Genomic DNA, 19,824 nt, shown 5'->3' with positions numbered 1-19,824 from the left:
CATGTCAAGCAGAGCACTTCCTTGGCCCTCTTTAAAAGGAACTTTGACGATTGGATGAGAGAAAGGAGATTCACCCCAGGGATCATGTCAGTCGTCCTGCTAGACAGGGGTCCAGGGAAGTAAATAGGGTGGGAAGAAATAGCCAGGGAATTGTTATGGCTAGGCTTGTATAGGCCCTGGGGCCAATAGCCTAGTACCATCTTATGAACCTATGCACACAGCAAAGATATGCAAAGTAGTAATTTCTTACTATTGAGTCTGGTACAAAATTGCACCATGCATGGGACTTCAGTACTGTATCAACCCAGCAGGCTACACAAGGCATGGGAAAGTAACACAGTAAATTCACACTGTTCAATCAGTTAAATAAAATGCACCAGTTGGTTTCTATGTGCGCAACTAGACAGGAAACCATCACTAACAGAATAAGTAATGACTATGTAAACATCATTTCAGAACATGGAGTACCTGAGACATGACCGTCGGTGCATGACATACTCACATTTAAATGGAATAATGTATTCGTTCTGGAGTCTCATTAAGAATTTACATAGCAAATCACTATATGCGTGTTAGTTACAAAGTTAGTTTCTATTCAATCCAGGAAGCAGCTAGGAGAGGGAAATAATCCTGATGGTGGCCACTAATAAAACAGTGCAGGAATACATGCTACAAAGGACAAAACGTTAAAATAAAATGTATATTTTTTTCATTTTAATAAACATGTATTCCACCTACTGGTAAGCTCAGAACAGCATAGGTTATATAAGCAACTGCTCATCTAATAAATTAAGCTTATCTTGAAATTATTTTGCTTGATAATTAAAAACACAGTCACATATCTTGCAAGTGAAATACAATCACATGTCTAACAAGTGAATTCTCATTACAAAATGTGAGACCACAAACCACCACTTACCTGAATCAGAAGAAATAGAGCCAATTGTTTACTGACAGAATCAATACTCAGGAGGAGGCCTTCATCATGTAGGAAGAGTCTTTGAAAGGACTTCAGTAAGTGGAACGCATGATAATACTCAACTTCTCATTCTTATACAAAACAACATCACTATTTGCATCTACTTAATTGACAGCAATCTGCAGCTGAACCCCTCCAAAACTAACTGTTATGTTATTTGGTACTCAACAAAGGCTTTGTATGGCTGCAGCTGTCATCATCTTTGACAAGGATAATGACAGAATGCCCCAACAGTCCTCCTATTGTTATTTAGGTCTGCATCTCAATTCTTTACTAAACATCACTCTTTACAAAGAGTACATAAAGTTCTGAAAGGCTTGTTTTTCAGTCTCAAATTATAATAACATTAGAAAAATTTTACCTAAAGGAGTGCTTTTTCCCAGACCTGACTATGAGTTCTCTCTACCTGCTTTAATCTCAGAAAACAACACAAAAGCTTAAGCAAAATGTGTTGCTTTGTTAGTCTCTCCCTCAACAGTGAGCATCATTATACTTCCTTAGAAAAGGCTAACTGACTTCCAGGCACTGCTAGAGGTATCCTGTCTTAACAATAAAACTGCTGAAATGCAGTTATGCCCCTCACTTTCTAACTAGCTTCAAGTAAAACCTCAACTGACTTTATCACATTGGTTAGATCTCACCGCAAAACAGCCATTGCTGAAAAATCCTTTCATTAAGTTACCCCAGCGAAATGGAATCATCTACCCAAAGATCTAAGAGAGGAATCAGAAATCAAGTATTTAAGTTGAAACTAAAAAAAAAAAAAAACACTTTTAGACCAATAATAACTGTAAATGTTAAAGAGATCCTGGCAAAGAATATTCCCACCTCTCTGTGCACAATCATTATTGGAGATTTCCATAGTAAACTTCCTTAATTCTATTTCATAAAGTTCTTATCTCTTATTTACCCAGTCATCCATCTTTACTACCCTCACACACTCCCCTACTTCATTAACTTCTTCTATTTAATTAACTGAAGTTATGTAATATGGACTACCTACTTACTGTCAGGTGTGTTGGAAGTACGCAGAATGTGGTGCTTGAATGTATTTATATATTGCATTGATTCATCTTTGCAAAAAATCAGTAAAATGGCTCACTTATTTTATTTGGAGATGTTATATTGCTTCTCCTATCTGTAAGTGTTGCCTTCTGCATGAAAAGAGTTACTTGATCAGTGAACGCACCTGGTAAACTAATTTAAATAAATGATGAGTGAGTAAATAGAATAAGATTCGTGTATTTCATTTTCTTGTTGCTTTTAAGAATTCTTTTTATTCTAATTGATATTTAACAAGTCATAAGTTTTCAGTTCCTACCAGCATGACTTTTGTAGACTCTGCAACCAGCTTAACATACGGTTTGAGTATATTATAGTGGAAACCAGGGGTTAACAATCTGCGATGACGAAACCACTTTTGACCTGATAAAACCAGCAGGCCTTCCCCTAGAGATTGAAATAAGAAAAGGAAGTCAAACATTGGGATAAAAACTATACTTCATACTAAGCCCATAATCAGTAGAAAATAAAATGGAGAGTGCATTGGTTTGGGTACTCTGAGTATTTTTATGTATATAAATCCATCCACAGAGCAAAATGAATAAACCAACATATAGACTGTTATGTAAGCAAAATATGCATACCATTCTACCTCAAAATAAGATGTCAAATTCCACAACTGTAAATCACTATGACTTTATTTTCTGTAAGTCCTTGTCTAGCCACCACATTCTTTAGCACACCACTCTGCTCCCAGTTTTCCTCATTTTATCAGTGACCAGTACACTTATCAAAAGTTATAATTCAAGACCCCAATGTTTCCTTAATCTGTCTTGCAGTATACAGATCAAAGCTATAGGTAACACTGAAAAGTAGTGATGCTGAATGAATAAATTAATGATGAACAAAACTCTGCTCAGTGCTCCCAAAAGAAGGTAGAAAACTGCCTAAAGCAATAAATATATAAATACATATGTACATACATAAAGCTGAAACAATCTGTGCAGGAAAACTGATAGTAATCCATTTACAAAAAAAACAAAAAAAAAACAAAACAAAAGCAAAACAGATTTCTGAAATAATCTTTAAAACTGAGGGATATCCCAGTAAAACAGTAAAAAGAAAAAAAAAACGAACACAAATTACCTGACAGGCAAGCAGATATCAATCCATTCAGAAAAGAAACACTTAAAAATCATTAAAATGAGTGACAATACACAAACCAAAATCATGAAAAAGACTTCTGAAATGGTTCTACAAACTAAAAGATAACAAAGTAGTGAGACCTGATAGAAAAATGCAATTTATTTGGTTTTACTTTACTCTGCAGCATTTACTTATGTGTATGACAAGAAATAGGTTTCTTAATGGATGTTAATGATCACAGCTATAAGGCACATCATGAAGTAGAACAGATCTCAGAGCATTTAGCAACATTCTATTAACTAAAGACCTCTATAAAAAGTCAGCATGCATCCTACTGCAAACCACTTTGTTGAACGTATTTTTCCTAAATGACCAGGGCAGGTGAATCAATATCTCCTATGGTCTACTTTAGTCCATAAAATACAATATTTTTACTGTGAGGACACACTAGTAGTACAGAAAGTTCTTGTAGTGCATGGAGTACCGCGATTATAGGAAAATTACAGTTTTGTTAAGCATCTTTCTGACATCAGAAAGGTGCATAAGAAGTCTTTGTTAGCACTTCTTGGCTCTGTTAAGCTCTAGCCTCTAGCTGAAACATAACAGTGGACAGTGTTGGCCATGACAGAATCATGGCAAAAATATAATAGCTTTTAAAGATGTTAGACACTTCTCCATCAGAGGCAAGAAAAAGTGTGGAAGAATACATTTTCTCGTTTTTTTCCACAGAGTAACATAACACTTTGCTTCTGCCCACTGTCTGTGTTGCATTGTTAAGTGTTGTACAGCTTTCAAACTGTAAAATACTTTTGCATTCCTACATTTCTTTTAATATAACTGGTAGCACTTGGAGCAGATAAAGCTCTATACACTACAAAGAATTATGATCGGGTCTCTCTGCACATGACTCTTTTTAATATGCTTGACATGAATGTCAAGATTTGCCTCTCAATCTTCGCTATGTTCCACTCTCAAAGAAAATTTATGGGCACCTATATATAAGACATAATACCTCATTTCTAACCGGAGACCCAGTTGTAATTCCCTATGTTACCATCCATGTCAACCTGCCCTGGACAGTATTTTCTGTATTAAAAAATAGATTATGAACATTTTTTTGCAGAGATATTAATTTGAATTTCATTATGCCCATAACTGACAGCACCCAAATTCTTAAATGATATCATTAACATAAATCAGTATTAAGCATTAGTAGTAAAAAAAAAATAGTGTGTGAAAAACTTTTCATCCCTTGCCTGAACTGTTAAAAGACTATGCTTTGCCACAAGGTCTAAGTTCTTCTAAACTACTAGTCAATAACCACTCTTTGCTATATTCAGCACTGTCAGTACGTTCCAGTGGTTTATATAATTTATGAAATACTAGTTTACAGCTTGTATTTTTAAAACTTTAATTATTATTATTATTATTATTTTGCATTCCTACATTTCTTTTAATATAACTGGTAGCACTTGAAGCAGATAAAGCTCCATACACTACACAATTATTATTATTACTACATGTATAGTTTCAAATGTGCATAAAATATCATCTGCTACATGGTGCAGTCATATTTATACAGGGCAGATTTTCTTTTTTTCTAGTTTCTTTCTTGCCCCCAAGCCTCCCAATAAACAAGCTTCCCCATATGAGTTGCTTTTGCCCTCTGCTGCTATCCCAGCTATGAGGGTATTTATGATAGCCCTAACACCACCCCTGGGTTAAAGAAGGCTGATCTGTGTCATTACAAAGGACTATAATGCCTTCTCCACATAGTTGCTGAATGCTTCCTTTCATTTGTGGTGAAGGCTACCACCTACTGGTGGCTTGATGAACGGAACATACACACCCTGACCCCACATCTGTATCTCTGCCTCTTCTCCAAGGATACAAACAAACTCCACCTCACCCACATTCCTAGGATGGGCATGCCCCCCCAATCCCCTGCAATCTCCATCTTTAGTCCAAGCCATAAATCAAACCTGGGTCACTAAGGCTGTAGTCATGGCTTTATCCCACTACACTACACTACACTACACTACTAGAGCATGGATTTATCATCTCAAAACAATTACACCACTAACAGAACAGCTTTCTTTTATTAAAATGTCATGCTGTTCCCTTCCTTTTCTATTAATATTTTATGCTGTTCCCTACTATTATCCACATTATAGTTATTACAATATTCATTTCATGACAGAGCCACTAATAGAACCTGGGTGACTTGGTTTGTAGTCAGAGCTTTATCCCGCTACACTAATGAAAATGATAAAGCTTAGCTTTATCATCTTAAATAGTTCCTGCAGTGTGTTCATAGGTTCATACTAGGCTATCTGCCCTGGGGCCTATACAAGCCTAGTCAAAAAGTTCCCTGGCTTTCGCTACCTAAGAAGGTTATTTTCCTGTGCCTCTATCAAGCAGAGTCACAGAGCTGATCCCTGGGGTGAATTTCCTATTTCCCATCCATCTGTCTAGATTTCTCTCAAACAGGGCCAATGAGGAGCTTTGCTTGACGTGAATGGGTAGTCTGTCCCACAGTATGGGAAATCTCTGGGATAGGAATCTATCCCTCCAGTTATATATATATATATATATATATATATATATATATATATATATATATATATATATATATATATATGGCTGATGTAATTATTGAGCTAGTGTCCCTGGCTGGATGCTTAACTTTCAAAAGTTTCCACTATATGAAAGTCTTAGATATCTTACACTTAAAGAAAATGTTTATTTTTATTTCTACGTGTATAGATTCAAACTAATTCTATTCTATGTTTTTTTTAAATATTTGTTCAGCAGTGGTCACGTCACCTTCTTTAGTTAGAGGGAGAAGTATTCCCTTGGCACAAAGCTGTAACACTTGAGGGACTGTGAGATACTGCTTAAAACTTGTGAATTTGGACAGCAGGTAATTATTATTATTTTTTTTTATTTGTTAACAGGATATCTAGACTTTGTCTAAGGGTTTTAAAATAAACCATTTTCAGCCATCATCCAGAAATTCAAAAGATACCCAAAAGATGAGTATATACAGCAAAACACCAATCAGACTCATGATTTTTAAGAGTAAAGCAATTCAATGTTTATATTTTACTATGAGTAACTGCCTCTTTAACCAGAAAGGCACACAGCATTGCAAATAATGTAGTAACTCCAACTAGGCAAGAATTAAGAATGCGATACAATCTTATACAAAAGACTGTTAACAAACCACAAAACCCAGGATTAGGTGCCTGCATGAAAACTTGACTAATTGCATAACAAATCAGTGAGGAAACTTCTGTGCACGGGAGCGAAGCATCTGCCTGTGATTCTCTCGAGCCAGATTTAAATAACAGCTCAGGTATCAAATGACCTGAGGTGAGACAAGGGAATAAGTGGCAGTAGTCAGGAGTTTTTCTGAAGAATGCTGTTTTGTTTTGTGATTAACTGTGCAACTGCTATGTAAGAGAAATTTTATTTTTATTTATATTTTATTTTTGTAGCTCTGTTTTTCGCTGTTTGTGGGAAGAAGAAAGGGTAGCTTGTACACAGGAAGATTTATTTTGATTTACATTTTGTAGTTTTACCACTTATTTTTGCTGCTTATTGTTAGAAAGGGACCGATTTTACACAGGCAAACTCTAGCCATCCCAATGGGCCTGGTCATCAATAAATTCACACAGACTACAGAAAGGACAATTACCAACTTAGCTGAAGCAATCCTCTGTTGTTTTTTGATTTACTGATCTTTACTGTTATAACAAGGTGTGACTATCGAGTGATAGTGAACATTTTGTCTCACAGGCACAAGTGGTACTGTACTTCAGAGTGATGACATAGTGTACTCGATTTAACATTTAGTTGCATATTGTTTGTACAATTTTGTCAAAGAAAATTAACTTAAAATTTCTTTGAATTCTGTGATAACTGACTGATTACTATTTTCTTTTAGAACTCTTTATTTGTTTCGGCAGAAAATTAATTCCTTAAATGAGCATGCCATTAATGATGTGCCAAAGCACAAGTACTGTGTGCAATTTATTAAACGCTATGTATATTTAAAGGCAACACCTGATAACACCGGTGATCTGTGTTCCTCATGTCAAAATTTGGATAATTTGCTTACCATTATTAGTAGTAAATCTAGACAAAATATTTGTGTAAAATCTTACCATAACCATAGATGTTCTTCTCTTCCATGTTGCAGTATTCTTACTGTGGGATTTTCTGCCTCAGGTGACCTGAACGTCGGCTCCTATACAAAAGCTTAAGCCTGGTTGCTGTTGGTCTGTGGGATGTCACACGCAGGGCCATAAACCAGGAGCCTTAAATGTGACATCTGCATGCACAGACCTCAGAACTAACTGCCCAGTCGAACAGTGGACTAGGTAGAGCCAAATGATGTCCTCCAAACAGGTGAAATGCCATAGACTTCCCAGAGAGACCATAATCAAGGAGGTGCCCTAGGGTGCCCCATAGACAGGTGAAATGAATGCAGGGGGATGGTGGGAGGGAAGGAGTACTGCAACATGGAACAGAAAGACATCTATGGTTATGGTAAGACTTTACACAACTATTCTATGTCCTTCTATTCCCATGTGGGTTGTGGGAAACTGCCACAGCTTAAGAAGGATGAAGGGTGAAGGGTGGAGGTAGAGGTAGTTGATTCCATAAATCCCTGCAGGATTGCCCTAGCAAAACCTGCTCTGGCTCTGGAGATATGATCCAATTTGTAGTGCCCGGTAAATGCATGCATAGTGGACCTGGTGGCTGTCTCCCAGATGGAGACTGTGTCTAGGGACTGAAGAAGGCCTTGGAGGATGCTACAGCCCTGGTAGATTGCGCTCTTACCCCTGAAGTAAAGCCTTGCTATGACGAGTAGCAGAAGCAAATAGTTTTCCTGATCCAACAGGAGATAGCTTATTTGTTGACTGCCTTGCCCAAGGCCCTGGAGTGAAAGGATACAAAGAGTCAATTAGATTTTTTAATGGTCTTAGTTTTGTCTAAGTAAAACCTTAATTACCTGTGAACATCCAGGGAATGGAGAATTCTCTCACTGTCATTGGTAGAAGAGAGAAAAAAGGTGGGCAGGTGAATCGTCTGATTTTATGAAAGCTCATTGACCACTTTGAGCATGAAAGTTGGTGCACAGGGTTACCCTTATCTTTGTGGAAGATAGTGTAGAGGGGGCATGCCATGAGAGCCTGTAACTCTGATAACCTTCTGGCTGAAGTAAGAGCTACCAGCAGGATTGTTTTCCATGTGCACATTTGTAGTGATGCAGAACTACCTGGCTCAAATGGGGCCAATGTGAGTTTTTCCAGGATAAAGTTTAGGTCCCAAGGTGGTGGGATAGGTTTCCTCAGTGGTTTTATGTGCAGGATTTCCTTCAGGAACAATTTACCATCTAGTCTGAAGAGTAACGGAGGGTCTAAGTGTAAGCAGGCAGAGATAGCAGAGAGGTGGTGCACTTTTACTGATGAGTATGAAAGGCCTGCCTTGATAAGCTCACATACATATGCTAGGACAAGAGGTACATCTGCTAGAAAGGGATCCCTAAGCCTTTAGAGACACTATTTGGAGAATCTTTCCCATTTTGGAATGTAGGATTTCCTTGTGTTATGTTTCCTGGCCTCCCTCAGGACAGAAACACGTCCTCAGAGTAGTGGTGTACGAAGGGAATTAAAAGTTTATCATCCAGAGTGTTAGACACAGCATCTACAGGTGAGGATAGATGAGAGTTCCCTTCTGCTGTGTGAGTAGATCCACCTTGTGGGGTAACTTGTGGTGATTGCCCTTGACAAGGGATAGTAGAAAGGGGGAAGCCATGCTGCCTTGGCCAATAGGGAGTCACCAGCAAGATTTTTGGACTATCCTTCCTAATTTTCAGGAGGACTTTTTGAATGAGAGGAAAGGCATACAGAAATCTTCCCTTCCATGAGATGGTGAAGGCATCCACTCTCCAGGCTAGAGGGGAGTGGTCCTTCATACAGAATTTTCTCAGTAGTCTGTTCTGGGGGGAGGCAAATAAGTCTATTTGAGGTGTGCCCCACTGGTGGACAATGTCTAGAAAAACTTCTCTGAGCAATAGCCACTCATGATGCAGACAGAATGATCTGCTGAGATCATACGCTTGGTGGTTGCCCAGCCCTGACCTGAGGCATCTGTGTGTATATGTTGAACTGGTGTGGAGGTAGGAGGGGAAGGCCTGGGTTCATTTGAACTTGTTGAATCCACCACCGTAACTCTGCCTTTAGGTGGGGTAGGAAGGGGATATGGAACTCTAGACGGCGGCTGTGTTGGGACCACACATTCTTTAGATACCACTGTAGCTTCCTCATGTGCATCCTAGCTAGTGGTAGCATGGAAATAGTGGCTGCCATAAGACCCAGAAGTCACATGAATTGTCTTGCTGACAGTTGGTGGGTCTGGAGAAGATCGTGGAAGTGGTCTGTTAGAGAAAGTACCTTGTCTGGTGGGAGGAATGCCTTCATCAGGTCTATTCGGATCCAGCATCCCAGGAAGGTTTTGTCCTGCTCTGGTGCAAGGGAAGATTTGGGGAGGTTAAGAGTGACTCCCAACCCTTGTAGTAGAGACATGAAAAACTGCAGATGGGTTTTTAAGGTGCTTTTGTTCTCTGCCAGAATGAGTATGTCATCTAGGTTGGGATAGATCTGAATGCCCCTGGTCCTGCAGTAGGCTATGGTGGGAGGTAGGCATTTGGTGAAGACCCTGGGTGCAGTGGATAAACCAAAGGGCAAAGCAGTAAATTGAAAGTGAGAACAGGGCCCAGCAAAACATAAGTACTTTCCATGAGTAGGCTGTACAGGGATATGGAAGTAGGCCTCCTTTAGGTCTAAAATGGCCATAAATGCTTGGGGTGGCAATAGAGGAAGGAGGGTCTGAAGGGATAGCATTCTGAAGGAAGGGACTTTTAGGAAGAGGTTTAGGAAAAGGTAAGTCCAGGATTGGCCTCCATAGTCCATCCTTTTTTGGTACCAGGAATAGTCTTGAGTAGAAACCTTTTCCTTCTTGTCCCAAGAGGACAGGTTCTATTGTTCTATGAGCCAGTAGATCCTGTATAATGTGAGGGATAAGGTGTAGTTGTTTTTTTTGGGGGGAATGGATGCCCTGTGGTGTAGACTTTTCTTTCCAAGACAGAAAACATCCCCTTTCTATTACTGCCAGGACCCAGTGGTTTGAGGTGATAGTTCTCCAAAGGGGCAGGCAGTGTGGGAGATGGGCTGACAGGGGGAGATGGGCAAGGCAGTCATGGATTGTTGGTACTGTTTCTGTCCTGAAAGGGCTGTATGTGGGTAGACTGAGAAGAGGGGGAAGAGGTTTGCCTTCTGTTACCTTTCTTATGCCTGGATGAAGAAGGAGTAGCAGGGGAAGGGGTTCTGCGGACATAGGTCATCTTAGCTGGATAATGTCTGTAGTATTTTGGAATAGGACACACTAGGAGGTGCTTAATGTCTTGTAACTCCTTGCTGTTCTCCTGAAGGCTCTTAAACAGTTCAGCAGACTGTTTGCCAAACATGAGGTTGTGGTCTAGTGGAGTATCTAGAATTTTAGATTTAAAATCTTCAGGCAATGTTTGTAGCCGGTGCCATGAATATCTGAAAAGCACAGATGCAGGTGCAGCAGATCTCACAGAGGCCTCTGCTGCATCATAACTGCATCTAATGGAGTGTCTGGCTACCTGGGATGTCAGGGTCAGCTTTGATGCTACTTCTGTCTTGATGGGAGAGTCAGGCATGGAGGATAGAAGTGTAGATGCTTGGGATACCAAGTCCAGGGCATATTTAACCATATGAGGTTTGGTAATTAATGGCTCTGAAGGCTAGGGTGGAAAAGGTATAAACCTTCTTACCCAGACTGTCCATGTTCTTGCTATCCTTGTCAGTAGGCAGAAGAGACAAGGATGGGATCAGTCTTGATTGCTTGTCAGGGGTCACAGCTATGACTGCAGGGTCCGCCAAGGGGGGCTTCACCAGAAATTTGTAGTCATCAGGCACCTTATAGAAACAATCTGGTCTTTTAGAAGCAGGTGGCTGAGAGCCTGGATTTTTAGATGTAGAAGTAAATGCTTTTAGGTATGCACGAATAACTGGGGGATGGCAGATGGAGAGGGAGATTCAACTTGCAGCAACTCAAAGTATCTTTTTTGAGTTTTGGTCATTTAGGAAGCATCCCATTTGAAATATTCCTTATTTTAGTAATGGTCTCTCCAACAGTGATATCTTCTGGAGGAAAGTCCCCTTCTATGGTTTCCTCATCTGGGGAATAGTATTCCAGAGGGGAGGCTATTTTAGATGAGTAAGTAATAGACTCATCTGACGATGATGAGAAAACATCCTCTTCTTCTTTCTGAGGAGTGGGAGGGACAATGCAGGTAGCTGAAGCAGGCCTAGGACTAAGCACTGGGATAGTGGAGGGTGAGAAGGCTGAGGGCCTAAGGGCCATGAAGGCCTGCGCCACAGACTGAGTAAATCATTGTCAGTCAGGAATTCCTTCAGAAGAGGAAGAAATATGTTGTTTTTTTTGCTTTCTTTTCAAAGGGATGGCTTTGGGAAAAGGCCTAGTTACAGGGGCCTGAGCTAATGGAGAGGATTCAGATTCCTGCATCCCAAATGGGTGTCCAGTACAGCCCGGTTCCCCCTCGGCTTTGGTAGAAACCATTGTCTGAGTAACCTCCGCAGACATGCTGCTGGTACTTCAGAAGTGGCTTCCTCAAGGGGAGCCGTCGAAGTAGACGGCTCTAGCGGGCATCCTTCAACCCTTAAATTGGCAGCTGGCAGGGCATCTGATGACGGACGGGCGTCAGTAGTAGGCCATGAAAGTCTGGCCTTTTTTTGTGGTGGCTCCACCTGGGTGGCCAACTCAGGATCCATCCTAAGCACTAACTTTTTAAGTTTCTGGTTTTCCAGGTATAGGTTAAGAGTGGCCAGATGGCTTCTAAGCATTTTTGGGACAAAGGATTGGCAAATGGTACAAGATGTATGGTCATTCTCCCAGCCTTAACAGAATATGCAATGGTCATGGGCGTTCTTATGCATAATTTGATGTCTGCATCAGCATTTACCCTTCTTAGTGGACATCGGCTAAGAACAAAACAGCTAACCAAGCTCGAGCAATAATAAAATTAAGAATTCCCCAATGGGGTACTTAGCTTTAGACATCTTGATAGCAGAAAAGCGATGTGATTGATCTGACATTCGACTGCGGCAGAAAAGTTCTGAGGTCTGTGTGTGCAGACGTCACATTTAAGGCCCCTGGTTTATGGCCCTATATGTGACATCCCACGCACCAAAAGCAACCAGGTTTAAGCTTTTGTATTGGAGCCGACATTCGGGTCACCTGAGGTGGAGAATCCCACAGTAAGAATACTGCAACATGGGAATAGAAGGACATTTACTGATGATGACTGCATTTGTGCAATTGGCACAGCTTTGAAAACAGTTGCTACATATATTAATGACTTGGCTGTAAGATAAATAACATCAGGCAAAGTGTAAAGAGAACACAGTTAGGAAAGGAAGTGCCTGTTGTTAGTAAGGATCACTCATCCTTTATTAATCATGATACTACAGATGACAACTTTGGAATTCAGGAAAGAAGTATTCAGCAACCTGAGGATTCAGTGCATGTAGAAGAAAAGAAAAAGAAAGAAAGAAAGAAAGAAAGAAAGAAAGAAAGAAAGAAAGAAAGAAAGAAGTTTACAATAATTAACAAGGAAGGAAAAGAAACTGATTGTCTATAATGCAATGATAATATATACTAAACAGGACACTGCTTTGTTATGTAACACACAGATAACATGGAATGATAACATTTTTCTATCAGAAAGCATTTAGTCTGTAGAAAAATGCATCATTTTTCCAATAGGGAAGGTAGAAAAAAAGAGGCAAGGGTTAGGTGAAACGGAAGAAACCAAATTTAACTTGGAAGTGCCGAAGAACATTTCTGTAAGAAAAAATGAGGAGAGAGACTAAAGTTGACAACATTGCTCAAGCTGTAGAAATATAAAGATAGCTGGATGTGAACTGTATGCTTGCAAATATAATATGCAATGGAAACAGTGAGATTAATAAGATTAATGGTGATAAAGCTCATTCCTTTATAAAAATTAATAGACAGACTATTACTGAATTAGAAACTGGAGATTATTCAGATCTGGTCAGGCCAGTGATTTACTTGTAATTGGAAATACAATTATTTAAAAAACTGTTTAACTTATATCTGCAGAGAAGATAATGAACACTGAGTATGTTATGCTTGCCGAGCAAAAATACAGGATGTGAGAAAGGCCTTAGAACACCTTAATGTATGGAAGTATGGACCTGTTTTTATTCATGTTGATATAGTGTTCATCTGCAAGGACTCTCTGACTGTTAGTATGGAACTTGCAGCCCTCTTACATAACCATAGCTTATACATATCTTGGGACATATATTTTATAAGTCACATATAGAAAGAAAAGTCAGGTCAGTGTGAATTAAATGATTTTTGAGTAAATCCATCCACATCCCCATTTCCCATTCTTGTGCATGGAGTCAGGATATCACTTCAACAGTGACATATCATCTACAGCCAAGGTTCAAACCAGCAGGGGCCTACATGAAGAAAATAGTCAATTTTAAAAAATTAAACTGTGTACAGCAACCAAGCCTAATCTGTGGCACACGTGTTTAGACAGGATAGCATGCTCTTCTCAAGAAAAAGGAAGGAAATTTTTGTTGCAGATATAATGTAATATTTGACTAAAGTAAGGTAGGATTTTTACCAGGTCAAAAATTTAACAGTTCACAGATAGCAACATTTGATGTATCGCTGAAGGGTGCTAATGCTAGGAGCATTAGTAATAACGTTTTTATTGGAAAATCTGCTGCATGTTGTTAATGTTTGAGAAACATGGTTAAAGAACAATGATTGAAAAACAGTTCTCTCAATAAATGTTATACTGTAACAGACATTCTAACAAAAATCAGGTTGAGGTGTTAACCATAGGGATTAAAACTTGTCATGAGACCTGTGATTTTCACATATTCAATGATAGCACCAATGCTGTAGTGACAATAAAGACAACCCTGGAACATATAACAATTGTTGGCATGTAGAGACCACCAAAATCAAGTGCTGATGACCTGGAGGAATTCATACATTCTTGCATGAAACACAGGCGGTAAGAATAATAGTGGCTGGGGAATTCAGTTTACCACAAACAGATTGGAATAATATTGATTCACCAGCATTAGTAAGGAAATTATTCACAACATATGTTCAGGAACAATTGCTTCAGCAGATTGCAAAAAAAAAAAAAAAAAAAACTACCAGGCAACAGAACATACTAGACACTGTCTGTGTTCCTAAAGAAATTGCTGTTACTTCATGTCAAGTTTTACCACCATTGATATGCAGTGATTATGGGGATATAACGGTTAGTTTGTTGCTAGATAATTCTGCCAAACTGAAATCTAAACCAATGCACAGAAGGTTAATTAGAGATCATATGGAAGCAAAACATTCACTATGTAAAACTAAGTGGAGCGATGCATTCAGTGTAAAAACTACAGAAGGACTGTGTAAAGTTTTGAAAGAGAAATTGAGCGCAAAAAATAAAAAAAAATGTTTAAAATCAGGATCGAGGCATACAACTTCAGGGGGTTACATTTCCATAAGAACAAGATACCTGATTAAGGTAAGTGACAAAAAATATAAGAAATGAAAAAGAGGTCAAACTACACCTTTGAAAACTAAATAAACAAGCTGGACAAAGTAATTAATCATAGTGTGAGACAAGATCAAGAAAAAGATTGAAGAAAAATTCTATAAAGATATTGAGCATAATAGGAAAAATTTTATAGATGCATAAGATGTAGAAGAAGTAAAGAGATACAAATCGATATGTAGATTCTAAAATGTATTCTCAGACAGACCAAATTATAGAAATATTTGCAAAATCTTATGCAAAACAATTTGGCTCTACAAAGAGGGTTATAAATTGTTCTAGTGACATCCAGGTAACCTCTGATACTGGAATCAAATTAAGTTATATTAAAAAAGAACTATGCAAACTTGATCCAAACAAAGCACATGGGAAAATTCCTCAAGATTGGAGACATGTGCTTATTAAACCTGTCTTTAAGGGAAAGGAGAACAGGACAAAGTCATACAGACCCTTAAGTCTACTTTCATGTTGTGGAAAATAATGGAGTAGGTAATATTGGATAAGTTATTCTCAGAATTGGAAGGGTTGGAACTTGAAACCATATATCAGCATGCACGTGTTGAAAATAGATCTTTCACCACATGTGATATGATGTTCTGTTAACAATATGAAGCAGAGCAGCTCTATATAATTTTTCAATGGTGACCCTTTGACAATGTTCCTAGCCTGTATCCAAAAACAGGGGGAGTGAATGGGTAATGTCACTCCTGTAAAAGCACAGTAACGTTTATGTGAAGTACTTCAGATTTCTACAGTTTTCAACAGTTTGTAGCAATACAGTTTAACAGACGTCTAAATCCAGTGAGACTGCATTGCAGGAAGGTGGAGCAGTTCCATAAATTCTCCAGAAAAGGTACAAGACGAAGTTGTAAGACTGAATCTGCCAGTTTTGCTGTACCAACTTCACAAGTGACTACAGAAACTTTTCAACCATCTACAGTAAAGCAGCTTGGCCATCTGCCTGTCTGTTGACTGGTAAGAAAATTATTCTGTGTTACATACAGTATGAATGCCATAGAGGTAATAATAATAACAGAAAAAATGTATATACAGCATATTAGCAAATGTAAAACCTTATTAGGGCAAGTTAATAGTAAGGCATTATGCAAATGGATTGCAATTTGATAGTAAGGCATTATGCAAATGGATTATAATATTTGACTGGTATCTGAAATAAAATCATGTGTGGTATAAAAATGTTTATTGTGTGTACAATGTCATAAAAATACAGTGCATGACATTATCCAAAGGTTAGACTGTACAGACAAAAATTGTAAAGGTAAAGAACCAAGAAAAGTTAATATGTTGACATTATATTCAAATGTTAGACAGTTATGTTCTGTCACCAGATGTAAAAGGTTTATTTCAGAGTTGCAACAACAGTCAAATCAGTTACTGATAGAAACTCTAGTACATTTTGTTACAAAGAAATGTAATAAACTTCTAAAAGACTGACACAATGAGTTCAGGAAGCTTAGACAAGTTATATACACATCTTTTCAAAAGTGCATAGGAGTTTCAAATTCAGCAGAACAGCTTATTAAAGAATGTTAGAAAGACCATGCAACATTACAGGAAATTCAACAGCAGTTGCAGGATAAAGGAAATAAATTAGCTCAACTGACAAAAATTGGGAATTTCCTGCATACACAGTTAATCTGTGCAAAAGAAATATATTTTATAATATGTTTATGTTTTGAAAATGGTTAAGCATGCATGCTAGGATGGTAGGGACATGACATGCTTGTATAAAGATATACATATACAAGACAGACATGCATGTGTGTTCTATTCATCTAGAGTACATTTGTTTACAATGCACAAAAGCAAAAGGCAGACAACAGCAAATATAAATAAACATATGTTATAATTGTATAGTAACACCAAACAGTTAAAGTTCTGAATTTTAAAAATAAATAAAATCACAGATGGTATTAGTCAACAGTTTTTGAAAAATTAATGGCAGGACAGTTAAATAGATAAATAAATAAAAAATACTGAAATCCATGTAAGGTAATTGTAAAATAATGTCTATTTATGTTGTATAAATGCATAGTTATGCAAATCACAATCACATTAAAGGAAAAATGCCAAAATAATTAATTATAGTTTATAGAGTATAAAATGTGAGCTCAGATCTTCCTAGACTGAATGAATAGTTACAGGAAATGTTGGAAAGATCAGATAAGCAACAAGACTGATTGCCAGACAAGTAGCTTGAGTTTTTCTAAAGCACCATTGTTATTAAAATATAATTGTTAAAATGTTTACAGGCAACACTATTTGGTAATTGTAATAAAATGTCACAATTGTGCATAGATGTCACTGATAATCTGTTTGCAAGTAAATGTTAAAAGAAAAAAAAACTCAGTTGCATCAAGTACAGCCAGCAAATGGGCTATAGTATATATACAGTTCAAATCAATTGTGCAGGAGGGTGTAAATACCTACTAGAGGTAATATACAGTGAAAGCTTTATTTAGTAACCTAATAAAATAAATGTATAACCAAAGTGTTGGGCTGACATACATTCTATTCTCACAGCATAGGGCAGGTGAACAGTGCTAAAGTACTACAGGGGGAGGGGCACTTTCTCAGTTTTACACTGACTGTATAAGCAGTACTGCACAAGGGTCTGAAATAAAGCTATAGAAAAAATAAACAACAAGGGTCTGAAATAAAGCTACAGAAAAAATAAACAACAAGGGTCAGAAATAAAGCTATAGAAAAAATAAACAACAAGGGTCTGAAACAAAGCTACATAAAAAATAAACAACAAGGGTCTAAAATAAAGCTACAAAAAAAAAAAAACATCTCATTCCTTCTTGACAATACTCTTTTATGGGGGGAAAACAGGTATTAGTGTATTAAAAATACTGGTAAACTGGATTAAACCTGACAGAATTAGATATTTTACAAGTTGTTATAGCTATCATAATGGTTATAATTGTATTGTTTAGAATTAAATTGTATTTACAACCTGTTATATTGTAAAGCTATACAAGAGATAGTTTAAAAAACAAGAGATGGCTTAAAATTGATAAAGCTATACAAGACAGAATAAAGATATGCAAAATGCATAAATGTTTCTAATAGCAAGAATGGTCACTATTTTTAATATGTTTTTGGCAAAACAATGTTGGTATAAAAAGCATGAATATTTTTAATAATTGTTGAGTATGTAGTTTAAAATAACAGGATATATGGATTTGGTATCAATTCCACTAGATATTTCTAAAGAGACATAAACATTTTCCAAGATTTTGCTCAATATTAATGTTATTAAATTTGTAAGATTAGACTAAATGTACTTTATAGTCATTGTATGTACAAATGCAGAAGAATTCAGTACAAATGATAGTCTTTGTATGTACAAATGCAGAAGAATTCAGTACAAATGAAATGAATGTCTAGTAATAAATATGTGTGAAAAACCATGTTTTAAAAAAATGGGTCCAGTATACCTAGTAAATTGAAATGCATAAATAGCAAACAGTCTGTGTAAATACATACTGTACAGGGTACATCGTAATAAGTTCAAAAGTAATTTGTCAAGTTGTAATATCACTTGTTTTACCCCAATTAGAGGAAAATTATATTAACTAAAATGTACATAACATTCTGTAGTGTATAAATCATGTTTTTTTTTTTAAATCAAGTATTATCTAAGCCCAGTTCAGTACTTTATGTTCACTTCACTATCAATCAAGATGTTAATGGGCAGTTCAGAGACATGACCACAATCTTATGGTTAAAATGACATTGAAACTGTATATTTTCAGTAGTGTATAAATGCTTGCAGTAGCACATGGTTCTTGTCTCTTATAGTTAATTCAACAGTTGCAAAGAGTTAATGAAACAATTCTAAGTCATAAATTAAATTCTGTGATTGCAAAAGTATAAATTAATCAAGTAAAATTAAAACAGACACAGCTCATAACTGATAAAATATTTTCACAGAATGGTCTGCAAAAGAAAAAGTTGTTAAATACATTCAGGTTTGGTATAATACATGTTTTCATTGTATTAACTTGTATCAAAAAAGACTAAAGGTTTTATATAAAAAATGTGTTTTCTATATAGAATGTTTTGAGTATGTTTAAAAACAGAGGGAATTGTTAGCTATTATGAATATAAGGCTGAAATTAATTCTGTTGTAAATATGCTGAAAGAAAAAGTTTGCTCGAATATATGTATAGAGTTTACAATGTGCATTCATACTATATGTATAACAGAAAGGCTTCTCTTTACAGCATCAGAAAATGCCTAACAAAGCAATACTGGAAAACAAGCATTACATGATTTTCTCATGTTTGTAGAACAAATATCTATTAACAGACATCCTTTTTTATAAATTCAGCAATATGTGATGTTTTTCCAGTAGGAACAGCTTATACAGATGTTTCCTTTCAGAATGGCATCCTCACATCAGCAAAAGTGCTTAAATCACAAAAGGACATTATGTGAATTCCCATAGAAGGCCAGAAAAATATACCAAGAGGAAATAACAATCTGTTGTGTGCGTGACTAGCTCTGTATATAGCTATTGTAGTAATTTAGTTATGTGAGAGAAGGACAGAGAGAGGTATTTTGTAGAAGTCATCATTCATATCTGTAATGAAGGAAAACTTTGTAAATATATGCTACAAATCTGACAGACTATGTGTGGTTTGTTATAAAATAAGTTATCTGTAACTGTGCTTATAGCTGCAAAATATATTTCTTTATCAGTGTGCAATTTGAAAGGCTTGGTGCTTTAAAGAGACTACAGATGGAGTCACTCAGAGCTATGTGTCTCTGATTCAGCAATAAACAGCAAGACTGTGTGTCTTAAGAAGACTTCAAATCCCACAGCAAGCAGCAAGTAAGCTCTAAATAATTTTTCAAATATAATAACAAATATCAATCAAAAAGTATGCTGTAATGTCATTTATATAGATTTAACTTCAGCATTTGACAGGGTCATACA

The 19,824-nt window shown here is 37.0% G+C and overlaps 1 protein-coding gene across 2 annotated transcripts in view; it reads right to left on the bottom strand.

Annotated features, from left to right (window-relative positions):
* LOC122813496 (cytochrome P450 4B1-like) overlaps positions 1–19,824 on the bottom strand; it is a 1,102,348-nt gene that overhangs the window by 722,480 nt on the left and 360,044 nt on the right. For both annotated transcript variants that reach the window (XM_044085840.1, XM_044085839.1), the window contains exon 4: positions 2,301–2,428. In XM_044085840.1, the coding sequence (XP_043941775.1) occupies positions 2,301–2,428 (128 nt within the window). The remainder of the gene's footprint in view (positions 1–2,300; positions 2,429–19,824) is intronic.

This window comes from Protopterus annectens, chromosome 10.part0, assembly GCF_019279795.1.
Source record: "Protopterus annectens isolate FY-2018-M chromosome 10.part0, PAN1.0, whole genome shotgun sequence".
Taxonomy (NCBI): Eukaryota; Metazoa; Chordata; order Ceratodontiformes; family Protopteridae; genus Protopterus; species Protopterus annectens.
This window is presented reverse-complemented; position numbering and strand designations above follow the sequence as displayed.